Raw genomic sequence first — 18,881 nt, 5'->3', positions numbered from 1 at the left:
TAATAAATAAAATAAAAATTTAACTGAAAATTAACTAACAAAAATCAGGCACTGCGTTTGAATTGAAAAATGACGATGCCCCTACAAAAGACTGAGAATAATGTGACCATAGGGATATGATGAACTAAAGTGTTAAACATTGTGATCAGTCAGTCTACCTTTTTAAAAGGTGACAAGTAGTCACTGTGCTGTTTAGTGACATGGTGCGCGCCATACTGAGGACACCCCACAAACCTGAAGCAAGTGGAGCAGTTTGCGCATGAGGCGTGGGCTAGAAATACCTGCTGATGGGTGCAGAAGTCTCACTGACAGTTTGAAAATCATTTGATAGCCGTGATTACCTTAAAAGGTTGTGCAACAAAATATTAAGTTTCTAATGTTAAGCTACCATCATTTTTGTTCTGGTTTGTTTCATTAGTTGTTTTTTTTAATGATTCTTTTGAACCACAATTCAAAAGCAGTGTGATTTTCACACCATGGTGCACTGGCATGGTGCCCCTGTCAAACACCCCCAGTCAACTGGAAGAGGCTCCAGTACCAGTAGGCGGCAGTGGCTCAGTGGTAAAGCGGGCTGTAGAGTCCTATGATTTAAGATCGGCGGTTCGATTCCCGCTCCCGCCCCCCCCCAAAAATACCCGGAGGTGAGCTGACAGTGGGAGGTGTCAGCTCACCTCCGGAGCACTGCCGAGGCACCCTTGAGCAAGGTGCCGTCCCCTTCACAAAATTGCTCATTTGAGGCGCACCAAGAAGGAGCTGCCTGCCATTTTACCTCCCGTGCATGCCTACAAGCCCCCTTGTGTGTTTGTGTGATACAGGGGCCTGTACTCACAAATATTAATGTATGCATGCGTTTGAATCAGTAGCTAGAGTTTGAATTCTTAATTACCCTTTGGGGATCAAACCAGTATAAAAAATTTAAAAAAAAAATTTTTTTTTAAATTACCCCGCGACCCCTGACAGTGGAAGAAACGGGCATTTTACAATGAATGAATGGATGTCTGATTTTCATTGGTTAATTTCCAGTAAATATTAATTTATTATTACTTTATCAGTTTCAAGTTTTTTCATTGACTGTTGTGGGTTTTTCTTTCACTAACTGAGGAGTACCAACAGTTTTGTCTAAAATGATAAAGCCACAACAGGGATGTCGTGGCTTTGCAGGCATCTGCATCACTTCATGTCACCTTGGCCCAGCAGATCAGCACAGGCCACTAGCACTGTAATGTCCACCATGGGGCCAATGTTCATTAACTGTCACGAACTATAATTGAAAACCAGGAACAAAGCAATTTCACAACAGCTTCCTTTTGTACTCCCATGAACAGTGTTTTCGTATTTCATATTCAGCTCTATAGGATAAGATCAGTAAACTGTGTGCATTGTGCAGGGCTTACATGAACAAGTCAGAAAGTAAGCAGAAACCGGAACAAAACCTAAGCATTGTCAGCTTTGCTCTCAGTTTATGTATCAAAACATTAGAAATTGGGCATAACTTTTTCCTCTAATCACGACTTGCGAGAAGCACAGAGTTTCAAATAAACCCTAGAATTCCCAAACACAACACAAGATAGGATAAGCGTATGACGGAGGTGAAGGCAGATCCACTGCAGCCTCCTCAGGTAAGAAAACATTCATCTGCAGTCATCTAAAAACATATACGTAGCTAACCACAAGACACCAGGAGGTTTCACATGACATTATTGCAAGGAATAACTCGATGTGACTACCTCAGTGTTGTTTATCACTGCTGCAGTTTATATTTTTATAAACTATCATGGTCGTTGTGACACAGTAGACAGTAATAGCTAAGCTGATGAGCACATTTAAGAGATTTAAGTGCCTCTGATGTAGTTCCTGTTGACGACTCAGAACAACTAAAATTCTAAATATATTTTTTTAAATACTGTACTAGCATACAACAATAGCAAGACATTGGCATAAAGAGCAATATTAGTTCCAATATACTATCAAAGCTTGGCTGTGGTAAGATCTGAGGTAAGATTGATTTACAATGTGATGCATTACAAAACTAGACAGTCAGAAACTGCAACATCCTGCGACACCCCTGAATTCAAAATTTTACCCTGACCTACTTTCATAGGTCAGGGTAATTTAATAAAAGACCCATGATCCAACATGTAACTGGCACATTCTATTTGTCATGAGGTTTCAGAGATGTGTACCTAAAAAGGTATAAAAGTGAAAATGTGACCTTACCTAGTTTTTCAAGGTCAATGTTGTGATCTAATCTTCATCCCCTTGCCCCCCTGAATATAATGGCTTTTGTTTTGTCTTTTTATCTTATCCTGTTCCTAAGATACATGCAAAAATATCTCAGGATAGAAAATATCTCAGACCATAGATCAAAGCTAGTGCTTTGATCAAAGCTCGGGACGGCAGTTGATCAAAGCTCGGGGCGGCAGTGGCTCAGCAGTAGAGCAATCGTCTTGAAGACAGGATCGCCCAGCCATTGGGGGTTCGAGTCCCGCTCCCGCCAAGACATCCATCAGAGTGCGAGCTGACGGTGGGAGGTGTCGGCTTACCTCCCAGCCACTGCAGAGGCGCCTTTGAGCAAGGCGCCATCCCTCCTACAAGATGCTCATTGGGGTGCAATTTCTTCACGCGACCCGCCACTCTGCATCCCCTGTACCACTATATGTACCTGTCTGTATTTACAAATTGCATGCCTACAGGCTCTTAGTGTGCTGTGTCTGTTTCAGGGACCTTTAACCTGTAACAAGGTGCTGTAATTAACACATATACTGTATGTACTCGAGTAAGAGTGAAATGTAAAGAGAATTTCCCTAAGAGGGATCAATAAAGTGCGGATTATTATTATTATTATTATTATTAAAGCTAGTGCTTTGATCAATGGTCTTACTCACACTGGTCTTCTACCTCGCCTTTCTATCTTATCCGGTTCCTGAGTGTATAAAAGTTGAAATTTGACGTAGTTTTTGCAAGGTCATCATCTCATTTTCATCCCCTTTGCTGTCCAAGTAATGTGCTTTTTGTTTCAATTTTGTATCTACAACTGTTGTGAAGATATTCGGTGGATGAACGGACGGATGGACAGACGGGCACACAAACACTGACAATTACAATACATCACCGCTTCGCAGGATATAATTAACACATAATAATATACAGTGAATGATTCAGTGGTTTAATTTTGATGTAATGGTCCTGAATATGAAAGCTTAGTCTGAGGAAAATCATGTCTCCTCTGAGAAAAATTGGCACAGCCTTGATTGAAGCAATTATTTTCTTTTTTCATCCTTAGTTTCACACCATTGCATCCACCAGGATGTGTAACCCAATTCCACCTTGAAGCTGAGCTACAGATGTAACTGGTCTTCCTTCCCCCACTCCTGTCTTCCCCCACTCCTGCTGAGTACCAGCCATTAGCAGGCAGCCATATGGTCCTTTTCTTTCAAAGATGGCAGAGAGCCCTTCTGATTGCTGTAAGAAGGTATTGGACAAAAATGGCTACATTACATTTAGTGGGTCTCCGTTTGCAAACATTTCAAGAATTGGGACTTACTTTGCAGGGTAACAAATATATTTAGCCTTATATTACAGTTCCTGTTGACCTCCATTCACACATTTAAAGACAGCATTCCATATTGACATATGAGTAACAGCTGTATTCAGTCACATCCCATCTCTTCCTTTTTCCATTCTAAGATAGGTGTTGAAACTGTGTGGAAAGAAACCATTTTAATGAATAAAAATGTGACTCTGAAGCTCTCAAGCTTTCTCTGGGGGGTAGGGATGCTAATGAAGACAGATGAGGCCCCTGATGGAATATAATGATAACTGGTCCACAGCAGATTCTAGTTGTCATGGACTGAGAAGCCACCCACTGCACCTTCACATGCCTTCTGTGGAACTCCACCCATTTCAACTGTAGAAGCTAATCACTAGTGCTTGTGAAATTAGCTTCACTGTCATGGATTATGTTACATGTTGTTTTCCAAATGGTGCTTGTTAGTTATGTACAGTAGCTAATAGAGAGATATGTACATTTAGATGATAGATGAGCTGCTAAATAAGTTATATATATAAATCTATAATCAACACCAGGTCCGTAGCAAAATTTAGCCTCAAGTACTTATTATAAAGGCTTTCTGGATAAACTCCTCTTTTAAATTAGACTTGCATTAAAAAGTCACAAATATTTTATGAAAATTGATTTATGACTGCATACATATATGTGTGTGAATATATGCATACTGTATACACACATACACACATACACACACACACACACACACACACACACACACATATACACATATAAATTAAAATATACTTTAAAACAGTCACACAGTGAAAGACGTACACTTTAACTTAAACCAAAGTAATATTAAACAACCAATTTGTGTATCATCTATTTGTCTGGACAGTTTTTCGTGCATCTACTTCAAATCTCTGAAACCTCCAGGCGGTGGATATTTAGAATTATTCTCTCTTCAGGACTACAGTCTATTTAAAGCAATTCCTGAAAGTCTGGTTCACAGCATGTGGGATACTACAATATGCAGTCTGACTAAAGGAATTAAAATGAGCAATTTCTTCTTCTGCAAATGACGTACCAATTAGGAAGAGAAAACTAATGTTGAACCTTAAGTAAATCAGAGAAAAAGAAGGAAGGTAACCAGTAGGATGAGGAACTTCCAAATGAAGCACATATGCCTAATTTTAGATTTCTTTTGTAAGATTACTTTTTCCACACCGATATTAGTCATGCAACAACAGCAGCTTGTGCGAAAGATATTAAATAGGACTGGGTAGTATGCAGCTGTATAATAAAAACAGCTACAAAGCAATGACAGAAATCTTCATTTTATGTGTGATCCTGAATACTAAAATTATTCTAAATATTTTTGATTAAATTGGCATTTATCATACGGCTTAAATACAAAAAAATTCAATTAAAACATAAAATATAAAATTGTATATTTTTGAGAAATCAAGAGGAATAAAGGACGTATAGTATATCCACACAGAAACATAACAGACCTCACACCCTGATGGTGCCACCCCCCCACCCCCCCACTCTAGACTCTTCCTGGTTGTGTTTAAGTCAACAGTATGGAAAAACAACACTGAAGTGGGCAGATCAGCCCCAACAACACAACAACCGTTTGAATGCAGTTTGGTCACACAATCAATCAGGCCCGGGGATGTTCTGTCACAGCCTGGACCCAACCATGCTACTGTGACCACATGACTGCTATCGACAGCTATCACTGCAGCCAGTTGAGTGGGCTGTGATCAGTCACTTATCTCCACTCTTGTCCTGAATGGGGACGCTGCCTTCAGTCGGAGGCTTTAACGTAACGACATACGAGGTGAGCTGCTTTACATCAACTTCCTCCAAATTCTCAGCTCTGAATGCAGCTCCTGGTCGCCACACAACTGGAACACGTTTTCCAACAGTGATCGAAATGTTTCCACTAGTTTGCCACGGAACTTTTTGTTTCAAATATCAAGCTAGTTACAAAAATAGACAAAATGATAAAATCGAATTTAACGCACCTTTAGCGGTTGTTTTCCTCATCTCCTTTGTGTAATCCTTCAAAGCGATCCTCGCTATTCAAACAAGTGATCGAAAAGCAATTGATAAAAAGTCGCAGCTTTTTCCGGCTGTGGGTAGTTTTTCTCACTTAAACCATCCAGGCTAACAACGGCGGAGTCCCAGGCAGACAAAGCTCCCGGTGAAGGCAGTTTGAAGGTTTGGAGCCGTGGTGGGGAGATTTTTTTTTTTTTTTAAATGTGCTGAAATGAATATTATACGCTGAAACAAAAGAAAGAAGCGCACTGACTGACATAAAATATCCTCAAAAGTCTACTCTTTCCAGCCAGACTGTGGTTTCAGACCAGCTAACTAGCTAGCCTAACGCTACTTCCTTTCTCGAGCCCAAACAGAGGCAGTGTGAGCGGTGGAAAAAAAGTTGAGCAAAAAGGCACGAGCCAGATTCATTGAGGGCACCCTGTTGCTCGCGGGGATTTATTGAAGAGTAGCGCCCCCTGCTGGAGTACAGCGGTGGTACCACACCCACACGTTCCATCAAGATGCTGGCGTCCCCTACAGTGCTAATGGGTTTCTGTGACGACAATGTGACTTTTTGTTAAAAACAAAACACATCTAAACTGAATTATGCATGAAAGTAGTCATATGGAGTTTTACTTAGATTTGAAGGTGTTTCCCTTTTCATCCAAAAGTCTTCTTCCATTCTTCTTGGTTAGTAAGAGATACATCTGAAATTGAGAGTCAACATTTGAAGGTGTTTCTAAAAGTTGTCAAAAGATTTTGATCGGATTTTGCTCAGTGGTTGCTCTTGACTTATGTTAAAGCCAATAATCATTTGAGGTGTATATGAAGAATTATGGATCTTATAGATCATCTCTTCACTTCCTTCAACAATAGAAGACTATAAACTAGGGCTTGTCACTCTAATGCGTTAATTAGATTAATTAATTACACTGCAAATTAACGCGCTATAAAAATGAACGCAATTAATCGCGAGTGGCAAGTCAATGCGCAAGCATTTTTAAATTTGGCCCATTGAGTGACCCGTAGGCTGCAGTGACGTCACGTCCTACCGGCGCCACTAGTCAAAAGCAGAGTGACTGACAACAGAGATGGACGCGACACAGGAGAGCGAGGCAAGCCCACTCTAACCTTTGGACGGAAAGTTTATTTATAAAAAGAAGAAAAACGCATTGATTCTGCGCTGTAGACTCCTCCGTCAGTCCACCCCAGGGCAGCTGTGGCTGCACACGTAGCTTACCATCACCAAGTATGAATGAGGAGTGAATGAATAATGGATCCGATGGAAAGCGTCTTTGTCCAGAAAAGCGCTATATAAATATAATCCATGATTCATATTATTATTGTTATTATTATAATTTGTACCTTTTGTAAAAGAGAATTTTCATATCACCAAAGCAGGTCCAACCTAACGTATCATTTAAATGCAAAACATGTCAAGGACAGAGTTACTGCCTGCCCTGTTGGCATCTTGCTACTGATGTTGCCTTATTTAGAGGCATGTTACAATGTTCATTTTTAATTACTGTTTTGAGTTAGCTTTAGTATTCATTTTGATTGAGAGTCTGCTTATGTACCTGTTTGAGACTCGGTCTTATTTTATTTCTGAATTTTATTTATTTTACTTTAACTGTATTTGTATTGCATTTTTGAAAAATGCACCTGGTCTAATTGGTTTGCTGATGTGCTTGGCCTTTTTTCTTTTGAATTTCATTTATAAAGCACACTGAACCAATAAAAATGAGGATTTCAAATCTTCTCTTCTTGGTGTATTCTATTGATTAGTCATGCACTACAATTTTGTAATGTCCTAGAATTCAAATTCTTTATTTGGGGGCCTTTAGCAGGTATGAGATTAAAATGCGATAAATTAGATTAATTAATTATAAATCCTGTAATTAATTAGATAATTTTTTTATCGCCTGACAGCGCTACTATAAACATTTTTAGACTGTTTAGTTGTTTGCTGATAGACAAGAAAATCTAACAAATTTATTTGTAGCAAATGATAATGATAAGGTAATTCATCTGTCTTAAAGACTTTGGTATTTACACTTTTCAGAAAGACTGTGACTTAAGGGGATCTACCCTTAAATCTTCCGCTGGAGTCCAGACACTGGTGGTGGTGACGGCTAATGACTCTGCTGAGACTAAAGAGTTGATTAAGTTGTTTTTTGGTGAATCTGCAAAGGCTAGGTAGTGATAGGGAGATTGAGCATGTACATACCAGTAGTGTGGATAATGTACATACACAGCAATAAATTATACATAAAAAGACAACAGTAAACTTATCAGCTAATGTGAACAGCTAATATTTGAACTGACAGCCTCTGACAAGGGCAGGATGGTGTGAGAAATATAACTACAGACCTATATGAAGTCCTCCTGACTGACCGTTGCTAGAGTTTAGTTAAATTTCCTCCTCTACTTAAAATGGTACTGAAAGTGGCCTTTAATTATTTTCTACTTTGTGAACACTATAGTTGGGTTGGCAATTTTATCCTACAGTTTTCATAGTTTGACCATTTACTTCCTCAAGTGAACACTTCCAACACTGGTTGGTGTTGTCATCAGACTTGCTCACAATGCAAAAACTCTCGATGATGCTGTGTTTTCCTCTTGACAAAACATTATTGTAATGCAGCTTCATAGCCACTAGATGCAGACTGCAGGTCAGTTCTTTTACCTCTAAAACTGGAAAAACCATGTGTTTCTCCAGTATCGCCTTCATAAATCGCACATTGTCCCAGATGATGTCACTATAATAAAATTCTCCCAGTTGTGATCGTTACCCTTCATTCATGAGAACATGAGAAGGAAGTTACCCTTTTTTCAGACTCCTCAGGTCTTGTACCACTTCTTCAAAGTGGCTGTGTGTCATGTTAGAGGGCTTTTGTTGTGACAGTACAGAAGTGATGGAGAGTTAACAGTCTGCAGGTTTTGTTCCAGCCGGCACCCTGTCTTTATCTCTTCCCTTAAATGAGGGAAGAGATAAACCACTGGCTCTTTGTGTATTTTCATGTATTTTCATACACCCCTGATTAATTGTAAGGAAGGTATCACTGTCTTACATTTTCTTTTTGGGGTTCTACACATCCCAAGCAATCAAAAAATAAGTGGATGAAGCATTAAATGAGTAAAAACCTTCTCACAGAGAACAGAGATGTGCTGCACAGAACAGGCTGAAACTTATGTTGACAGTTCTTCAGGAAAATGAATGTATATTAGAGGATTTAGAAATACTTTTGTAATCTCTGACTGAAAGCTGGCTGACAGTACATCTACAGCCAGTGGTAAATTACGACTCAGATATATACTGGTTTGGTTCTGATTGTTTTCTTTGCCATTTATGATACTAAATGAAGAGTCTGTATTATGGGCTGTTCATTTGGTCAAAAACAGAAGACAAAAGTAATTCTGGAATGCAAGAAATTTCATCCCACATTTTGAATACGCTGTTTTAATAATATTCTCTTATGCTCATTTTAGTTTATTTTATCACATTACTGATTATTGGTCTGTTTATTTTGTATAAGTTAATAAGATAAGATATTCCTTTATTTGTCTCACAGTGGCAAAATTTATCCAAAAATACTGAGAAATACAAGACCGTTTTCAGTAATATACTGATAGTATATTTTAGAATTTATAACGTCAGGTTATGTGACCATACTCACCTCTCCCCAGACATCTCATCCAGCTCTTCCATGGGTGTCCGAAGTGTTCCCAGGTCAGCCGAGAGACATAGTCACTCCAGCGTGTCCCAGGTCTTCCCTTAGGCCTCCTCCGGGCAGGGCATGTCCGGAACACCTCCACAGGGAGGCGTCCAGGAGGCATCCGGAACAGATGCCTGAGCCACGTCAGCCTAGCTCCGCTTCGAGCTCCTCCCTGGTGACTGAGCTCCTCACCCTATCTCTAAGGGTGAGACCAGCCACTCTACGGAGAAAACGCTAGAAGGGCTGCCCACAACTCCTCGAGGATGGGTCAAACTGTATACAGGTCCTTCTCAAAAAATTAGCATATTATGATAAAGTTCATTATTTTCTGTAATGTACTAATAAACATTAGAATTTCATATATTTTAGATGTATTAACCGAGCTATTAACCTAGTCATCTGAATCAAAGAAATTAACTTTAAACACCTGCAAATTTTGCGTGTCATTCGGAAATCAAGGTGCCAGAGTCTGGAGGAAGACAGGGGGGAAGGAAAGGCCAAAATGCCTGAAGTCCAGTGTCAAGTACCCACAGTCAGTGATGGTCTGGGGGTCATGTCAGCTGCTGGTGTTGGTCCAGTGTGTTTTATCACAGGCAGGGTCAATGCAGCTAGCTATCAGGAGATTTTGGAGCACTTCATGCTTGATGAAGATGTGATTTTTCAGCATGACCTGGCACCTGCTCACAGTGCCAAAACCGCTGGTAAATGGTTTTCTGACTGTGGTATTACTGTGCTCAAATGGCCTGCCAACTCTCCTGACCTGAACCCCATCGAGAATCTATGAGTTTTTGTGAAGAGGAAGTTGAGAGACACCAGACCCAACACTGTGGATGAGCTTAAGGCTGCTATCGAAGCATGTATTAAAAACACTTTCTATATTGGTCGGATGAAATATGCTAAATTTTTGAGATAGGGATTTTTGGTTTTTCTTTATTTTTTTGCTGAAATCATCAATATTAAAACAATAAAAAGGTTTGAACTACTTCAGTTGTGTGTAATGAATCTAAAATATATGAAAGTCTAATGTTTATCAGTACATTAGAGAAAATAATGAACTTTATCACAATATGCTAATTTTTTTGAGAAGGACCTGTACTTCAACCCAAGCAGACATAATCAAACAGCTGAGAATATGGAAGTGTCCAAATACTCACCAATAAAACTCTGAGCTATGTTCAATCTTGCGTTTCACACATCTACAACTATTCTGATCCACGAGACGTTGCTGTGCCATTAACAAGGCTTTGATGTCTTTCTCACACATCTCTGGCATACATCATTTTCTCCAAAGCTCCAGACTACAAAATATTACTATAAAATATTATATACACTTTGCATTGTCCAAAGCCAATACAGCGTGTATGTATTGGATAGTTCAGAGTCCAGCTGATTACCTGTCTTCATGCTCTCTCACCACACACACGCTGGGACAGATTTCTGCCCACCGCCAAAAAGAACAAACATAAGAATAATCAAACATAGCAATCGGATTGGTTTAGTGGACTAAACAAACAAACAGTATCACAGGCCTGACTTCAGGATATAAGCCTGATATTATACACACACACACGCACACACACACACACACACACACGAGATGACACTGTTTTTGCTTACAGTGAGCTGTTTGAAGTCATATTTTCAAAGTCAGGGCGTTACTGACAGTTGTAGGCGTTGTTTACACCTCAGGTTTCACGTATTTTGTGGGGGGGTTTTAACTGTGTTTTTCCACAGCTAATTTAGGAAACCTTACAGGCTCACCACATTATCATGAGTGATATCTGTCTTTTATTAACATTTTTGCAACAGAGATTTATTGATGCATGTCCAGTATGCAGATTTATTTTATATCTCAGGACTGAAAAGGAGAAGTTACGCTAAATATTAGATACATGGATTGAGTGGGGAAAGCCCATAAACGTCCCGCTTCAATAATACTATCATACTCATACAATGCCCTTAAAATTGATTACAGCTGCATTTTCTTGGTATTGTCCAATGCTTTTAAATGGAGACACCATGTGGTGTAAAACTACAGACACACATTTGTGATGGACATGGATGGTTTATGACTGATGAATAGATGGCAACTTTTAATGTATTTGTCAAGTATTTTCAATTATTACCAAAAACACGACTGATTTTGGGCATTGACAGATCCATATTTTCTCAAAAGTTTCATTTTGGCCTTTTTAGCCTGACTTTAATGCATTTGATGAATGATGATTACTGCGCTGCAAGTACTTTGCTGAAGTTCTGGATTTACTCATGTTGGAAAAGCGGATTCATGATTTTTGAGGGCCGGTATCATGTTCCTTGTACTCGCAGAGGGCTCAGACTCAGAATATCAGCCACAGATGTTCAATAACACATCCTCGACCTGCAGGGAGTGGCAGGTTTCCAGCTGGGGTTCCTGTTTTTCTCTTCTATTCTTTGAGAAACACTGTGCCTTGGCAAGATGCCATGGTCTCGTAAGTGTAAATGACTTTCTTGCCACACGTCCTGTGTAGAATATTAGGTCACTGAAAACACGCTTAGTGCAGCATGTATTTTGAAAGACCCTTTCCTGTATAGTTTATTACAAGGCAGCTGCTGTGATGTTGTGGCAACATCTGTTTGATATCCTGAATCTTTTACTCTAGTTCAAATAAAATAGATTTTATGAATTTGAATGTGATGATAATAATTAACTAACATTTAATTAGTAAAATAATAATGAATAGATAAAGTATATGTATAGTATTTGTATATATATAATATGCCTGTTTTCTATTTTACGTGTGTGCACGCACACGTGCACGTGTGGGGTGGAGGTGGCGGATGGTGGCTGGGGGGGTGGGGGGTTTGGGTGCGGCGTGTGATTTGACCTTATTTGACTCACTTCCCCATCACAAAAGTGCTGCAAAAACCTGTGTCTCCGCACATTCAGCATCGCCACCAGCAGTACCACCAGTAAGTACCCTCCACTGCACAGATTCACCTCATCATGCAGCTCTGACAAGAAAATAATTCACAATATACAATTTCTTGTGGTACTGCATGCAGTGTTTAATGTCAATTTACTTAAAATTTAATAATATTTATGAAAAACAACAAATATACAATACTTATGAAAAAGCTTTGAAATTGTATGTTAATTTCTTTTTGGTTGATATCACTAAATATGGTTTCATTGCAAAAAGAGAAGTAATATACATGATTTTAATTTTAATTCTTTATTTTTTTGCTCGTTGTTCAATCATGTGTTATAATATTGAGTCACATGTTCAGATTTTAAGGATTCTACATTATTCCTTTAAGAAACAATGTGAATATTTCCTTCATGTCCTGATTTAAATGTCCTCCATTTCTGCTCACTCAGCCCGTGTTAACCACAGTGAGGAGGAGTCTTGTAGTGCATGCAGGAGGCATTTAAATGAGGCTTTTCAAATTGATTGAATGAGGAAGCACACAGTACATTTGTGACAGCAAGGTGAGCCTGGTTATTACACCGTCTTCTTTTGCCTTCCCAGGTGTGCATTATTCACAGAGCTCCATGGTTAGAGTGTGGTGATAGCCTGCTTCATGACAGGAATTCCACATTAGTTCCCGTGCAGCGTTGGGTTCCCGCCATAGGCCTCGCTCTTGTCCAGCCCAGCCATGAATGTCTTCACCTCCCTCACGTCTTCCTCATCGTGCCCCCACTCTTACCCCCTACCCAGCTATAACAGTAACAACAACACATCAGACGCCACCGCTCCATCCACTGGGCTCAGCGATGTCATCCTGAGGCATTACAATCACACGGGCCGCCTGCAGAACAGGGCAGTCTCAAACACCCAGAACACCATCAGTGTCTCCACAGCCATCTTCCTCTTCTTAAGTATTTCCATCATTCTGGAGAATCTCCTGGTGCTAATGGCCATCATCTCCCGCATCTGCCACAGTCGCCGTTGGGTCTACGTCTGCATTGCCAACATCACGCTCAGCGACCTCATCACAGGCACTGCCTACGTGGTCAACATCTGTTTGTCTGGCAGCCAGACCTTCTACCTAACCCCTGCTCAATGGATCTTCAGGGAAGGGTTGCTGTTTGTGGCTCTGGCTGCATCAATATTTAGCCTGTTGCTGATTGCTGTAGAACGTTACACCACCATGATAAAGCCACTGGCCCAGAAGTCTGCCACAAAGAGTTACTGCAGGATCTTCAGCTTGGTGGCGCTGTGCTGGTGTTTGGCACTAGCGATTGGTTTCCTTCCCTTGCTGGGATGGAACTGTGTTTGCAGCCTGGATGAATGCTCCACTCTTCTGCCCCTCTACTCCAAAACCTACATCTTTTTCTCTCTCACCATCTTCTTCCTCATCCTCCTTGCTATTGGTGTGCTGTATGGTGCCATCTACTGCCATGTACACAAAAGTGCACAACTTGGCCCCCAGCGCACTCGCAAACGCTCCTTGGCTCTGCTTAAAACTGTGATTATCATTGTGGGTGTCTTTTTGCTTTGCTGGGGGCCACTATTTCTTCTGTTATTGGTGGATTTCTTCTGTGCCTCCCGCCAGTGTGCACTGCTGTTCAGTGCTGACCTTTGCATTTCCCTTGCTGTCCTCAACTCTGGCCTGAACCCGATCATCTATGCGCTGGGCAGCAGCGAGATGAGAAAAGTTATAGCTGAGCGTCTGTGCTGCTGCTGTGTGAGGTCTGGCCTCTGTCGCCCAGACACATTCACATCGAAGGAGACCAGCAGCACCTCAGGGAGCAGGAGGGATAGTCTGAGGAACAGTTTTAACAAGGTGAGAAATCTGAGCGTGGTCTCTCCCCCGTCAACTCCTAACAAGCCACGCAGGGCACACAAAAAATACAGGCTCAGCTCCACCACCAGCTGCTTGTCAGTGTCGAGTGGTTAAACCACAACCTGCTCCCCTCCCAAGCAAACCAGGCCTGACAGCGCACTGATGCATATCTTACAGTTTCCTCCAAGTTTTGCTTTGAATGTTCAGAGCTTTACCCCAAGACACTCGCTCTGGTGATTGTATGATGTAAAAAAAAAAACTTTAAAAAGAAGACCTTATATGAAGCATGTATAATAATATCATAAAAAGCTTCTTTTTTTTTATGGTCGGATATTCTTTTTCTTAGCATATCCTTATTGTATTGATCTGGTATGGCACTGCACTTGATGCTATGACCCAGTCTAAATAAAAATGCTTATGTACAGTTTATTGAGGTAGATTGCTGACAGGAAGTGATTGTTAACATAGAACGATGTAATGTGATGTTTATACATGTATATACAACATTTATTTGTGTATTTTGTTGTAATATAAAATTTTGTGCAATCTAATGTTTTACGGTATAACTGATGAGTGTATAAATAAAGTTTCCTTTGCACTATACCAATGCATCATGTTTTCAGTACACTTCCTTTGCACTCCACTGGAGGGAGATGAATCAGACCTGCTTGTGCCTGCCATTCAGGTGATTTCATGAGTCTTAGATCATCTTGGAAATAAAAATCAACATAAACGCTTGGCACCTTTTTCAGACCACACTGACTTCTCTAAATACGTTTTTCGGCCTGGCATCCCCTCCTTTTCTTTCTGACAGGATGACTGATTGAAGTTCAGTTCAAAGACAGTGACGGCTGACACACAGCCACACACACACGCATGCACGCACACACACTATATATATATATATATATATATATATATATACTTTTAGTAATACAGTATATATAAACTGTATATGCTGTACTGTATACAGTATATACATATACACAGTATTTTAAACATATTTATTATCTATTTATTTGTTTGTTTGTTAGTCTTGATGGAGCAGTCCAACTAGCTGAGTGTTGAGAATTTGATGGTTCACACTTTCATTGGGATGGTTTTGCTTTGCTTTCTGGAGTATCTTGAAACACTTTTCACAGCATATCTTAAGGTACTAGTATTTTGCATTTGAGAGAATGTATCTTTATAGCCAGCATTAAATATTCAGCACTAATTCAGCAATAAAATCAGAAAAAAAACTGAATTAAATTAATATACGTTACTAGTAAAACATTTTGACAGACATCATTCAATGGTTTTCTTCATTCTCATCTTTTTATCACAGAATCTCACTGAAGATATCAAAACTATGAATAAACACAAATTAAATTATGGAGTGAATAATCGAATTAGTGAAATTACTGAAAACTTTCTTCGAAATAGCCACACTTTGCTCTTATTACTGCCTTGGCATTCTCCTGATCAGCTTCATGAGGTCGTCACCTGAACTGGTTTCCCAACATCCTTGAAGGATTTCCAGAGGTGCTGAGTACTTGTTGGACCTTTTGCTTTCACCCTCCCGACCATTTTATCCCAAACCATCTCCATTGGGTTTAGGTCAGGTGACTGTGGAGGCCAAGGTCATCTGACACAGCACTCCATCACTCTCCCTCTTGGTGAAATAGCTCTCACACAGCCTGGAGGTGTGTTTGGGGTCATTGTCCTGCTGAAAAATAGATGATGGTCCAGCCTAAAGCAAACTCAATGAGATGGCATGTGAATAACCAAGATCTCAGACTTTAACACATCAGACCAAAACGTACATTTCCATTGGTCTAACTTTTCTTATGTTTCTTGGCTTAAATAAATCTCTTCGGCTTGTTGCTTTTCTTTTGTTTCAGCAGCTATTTGACCATAAAGTCCAGATTTCTCTGAACAGTTGATGTAAAGATGTGTGTTCTACTAGAACTCTGAGTGGCGTTTGTCTTGGCTCTGATTTGACGTGTTAACTTGTTATTTCTGAGGCTGATGATTCAGATTAATTTATCCCCATCATTAGGGGTGACCCTTGGTCTTCCTTCCCTGGGGCGGTCCTCTGTGAGCTAGTATTCTTGTAGCACTTGATGGATTATGCAGCTGCTCTTGGGGATATATTTAAAGTTTCCGTACTGAGTGACTCCTGTTTCACATACCCACTCATATCTGTGAGTGGTTCTGACCTGAGGAAACGACATATTTTTACATTGGTTTGTTATGTGTAATTTAAATGATCTTTAAAATCTGAAAAACAAGACAATTAGACAATTGGATTTATGATCACACCTCCTCCTTAGTAGTGCTAAAACCGCAGTCCCCTAGAGCTCTATGCTGGTCCTCATGCTGATCACTCTCTACATCCATGACTGTATAGGACAGGATCTGAAGTTTGTGGAAGAGATTCTAGATGTGTCATATAGTCTTATCTACTGCAAAAAGACCACAAACCAAATTATTGCGTTGGGGAAAAAGAAATAAACACACACACACACACCGGTCGACATCGATGGAGCTGAGGTGTCGATGCAGTGAACAGTTTTAGGTTGCAGACAGCAACTAAAAGCAAAACATACAAAACATATTAAACATTACAATTACCTGAGCGTTTGCATAGGTGAAAAATGCATCATGAACTTTGATATGCTTGATCTGAGATATGCTTGAAACTGATCCTAATTTGGTTTAGAATAAGAATAATTGAAAGGTGTTTATTTCTGTGCTGGATTACATGGATATTATTATCGGTAGGCAGCTTTCCTTTCTTTAGCTGAAGTATGTCAGTCCACCTTATGATTCATTACTAGAGTAAGTGACAATAGTGTTTATTGTATCAAAGAACTGGCCTGCCTGCTCTGTCAGTGGGGAGGAACCAGTATTTGGTTCTGTTTCTATAAACCTATTTCCCAGGAGCTCCCTCCCTAACTTTAAGCCCTGCTTGTCAGAATGTTTCTAACCGCTGCCCTCAATCACAGACGTGGATCACCCTGCAGGTGCCAAAAGTTCATTACTCTACAAACCTGACATTTGCTCCAGCAAATCATCTGACCATCATAACCCCTGAAGTTCTGATGGCTAACTGTAGCTTGATATTGTTTTTATTGTTTTATTTTTGGTAGGTTTTTATGACTCTCATTGTTTTATCTATTTACCTTATCAACCACGTATGCACTATCATTTATATTTCCTGGTAACATTTGAAGTTAGGGTTCCTTTTCAACATCCCTTTCCAGCTTCCTGGTGCAATGACTTAAATACAACTCAACAGCCAGAGGAAATGTAAACACAAACCGCTTTGAGATGTTCCACTATCCTGTCAGCATGACAGGTAGGTAACCCTGCTCACGACATGGGTGAGTTGCACAGGCTCGTCAGTGATGACTGGAAGAGTGAAATGAGGCATTGAGGTGAGAAAAGACTTTCTTCTTGTCTTCCTTTCACCTGAGATGGCTGCCCACACACTCACCGAGGTTCAGATTTCTGACTCTGGTTCTTTTCCAAAAAAATTTTTTCCTGTGTTTTGTTACCGGAGAAACAAACAATAAATACTATTTGTGTGAGTATATGTGTGAGATCCTGTCTTATGACTTCCTGCACCTTCACGCTTTAGAAAAGGGAATAATCCTTCCTCATTCTTGGCCCTAGCTCAGCTCCGGGTCTGAAGCTTGATGAAACAGCAATGGCAAATTCCAGGCTTTATTAGTTCTAGGCTGAGATGCATTTGTTGGTTCTCATTTGACATCTCAAGGGTTGATCATTAATCCACACTGCTTTCTCTCCCACTCCCTTTAAAACAACAAGGCCTTTTTCTGTGCTCTAAATGAGGTACGATGGGTTAATGATGGTTGCGTGCAGACGTGGCCATGCCTTTAATGACATCGCTAACTTTGCCTCCAGGTGTTCAGCAGACAACTAATGAGGCGCTGTCTGAGGAGAAGGGAAGGGAAGCCTCTGACTCACACAAGAAAGACTGCCACATGCTGCCATCAGCACCACAGCGGTTTCATGGTGCATGTGAAGCACCAAAGACGAAACTAGACGGTACATAACAAACAGCTTGGAAGTAGCTGATTCCTCTCAATTTATTTAAAAAACAAAAAAACAAAAAAAAACTTTTATAAAAAGAGCAGTGCCTATGAAATGTTTTTCATTTATTAAAAGTTATTGCATATTTTTACTGGTGGAAAACATAGCAGAAGCTATAGAAACAATGTTCAATACCAGAAACGGATGGACTATCTTTGATCCAGACAGTAGTCAGAGAGGCTGTGTGAATCGAGGGCATATTCACACCTAAAACATTTTTTAACATAGACACACAACTGACTACCTCGACGGAGAATGTAAGGAATGACAGAACTGACACTTAGCACAATGTAGTAAAAATGTCTGAAATTACAGGACTGCAGTGACAGACAAAGGGGAGTAAGTTATTCTTATGTCTTGCTAACATGTTGTCAGGCGTACATGCAGGTCACAAGGGAATGAAAAACCTCAGAGACACTCTATGTCTGGTTCTGTTTTGTTCTGTACCCGTAGCTCACAGAAGAAAGGAGATAAAGCAAGTTAGAAACTGTTTATTGCATGTAGTACATAAAAACTCAGAGTAGAGTCCCTGCTTCTGTGAGTCAAAGGCAGTTAGTTGAGGTGGTCCAGGCATCTGATTAGGATGCCTCTAGTGCACCTCCATTTGGAGGTTTTTTGGGCTTGCCCAACTGGTAGAAGAACCCAAGATCAACCCAGAACTCTGGGGGTACAGCATGTCTTATCTGACATGGGGATGCATTGGTACAGTGCTGTACCAGAAAAATCTTTTTATA

General features: G+C 40.1%; 2 protein-coding genes across 11 annotated transcripts in view; one reads left to right on the top strand and one right to left on the bottom strand.

Moving 5' to 3' along the window:
• Positions 1–9,255, bottom strand: part of LOC137598437 (myosin IXB) — a 61,121-nt gene extending 51,866 nt beyond the window's left edge. For 6 of the 10 annotated variants that reach the window (XM_068318548.1, XM_068318551.1, XM_068318554.1 and 3 more), the window contains exon 1: positions 5,545–5,950. The gene's annotated coding sequence lies outside the window, so the exon portion shown is untranslated. Of the gene's footprint in view, positions 1–3,326; positions 3,463–5,544; positions 5,952–9,237 lie in introns of those variants that run through there. The other 4 variants (XM_068318556.1, XM_068318557.1, XM_068318549.1 and 1 more) reach the window with 3 other exon arrangements.
• A 2,876-nt stretch (positions 9,256–12,131) lies between these two features.
• s1pr4 (sphingosine-1-phosphate receptor 4) lies at positions 12,132–14,639 on the top strand. Its single transcript, XM_068319655.1, has 2 exons — positions 12,132–12,228; positions 12,789–14,639. The coding sequence occupies exon 2, from the start codon at positions 12,916–12,918 to the stop codon at positions 14,158–14,160; it is 1,245 nt and encodes a 414-aa protein (XP_068175756.1). The 5' UTR covers positions 12,132–12,228; positions 12,789–12,915; the 3' UTR covers positions 14,161–14,639.
• Positions 14,640–18,881: the final 4,242 nt, after the last annotated feature.

The sequence above is a fragment of the Antennarius striatus genome, chromosome 7, assembly GCF_040054535.1.
Source record: "Antennarius striatus isolate MH-2024 chromosome 7, ASM4005453v1, whole genome shotgun sequence".
Lineage (NCBI taxonomy): Eukaryota > Metazoa > Chordata > Actinopteri > Lophiiformes > Antennariidae > Antennarius > Antennarius striatus.
The sequence above is the reverse complement of the archived record's forward strand: the minus strand, read 5'-3'. Positions and strand labels throughout refer to the sequence as shown.

What these genes read in the sequence shown, in the direction of transcription:
- s1pr4 (XM_068319655.1), top strand. Translation starts at nt 12,916, where the DNA reads ATGAATGTCTTCACCTCCCTCACGTCTTCCTCATCGTGCCCCCACTCT.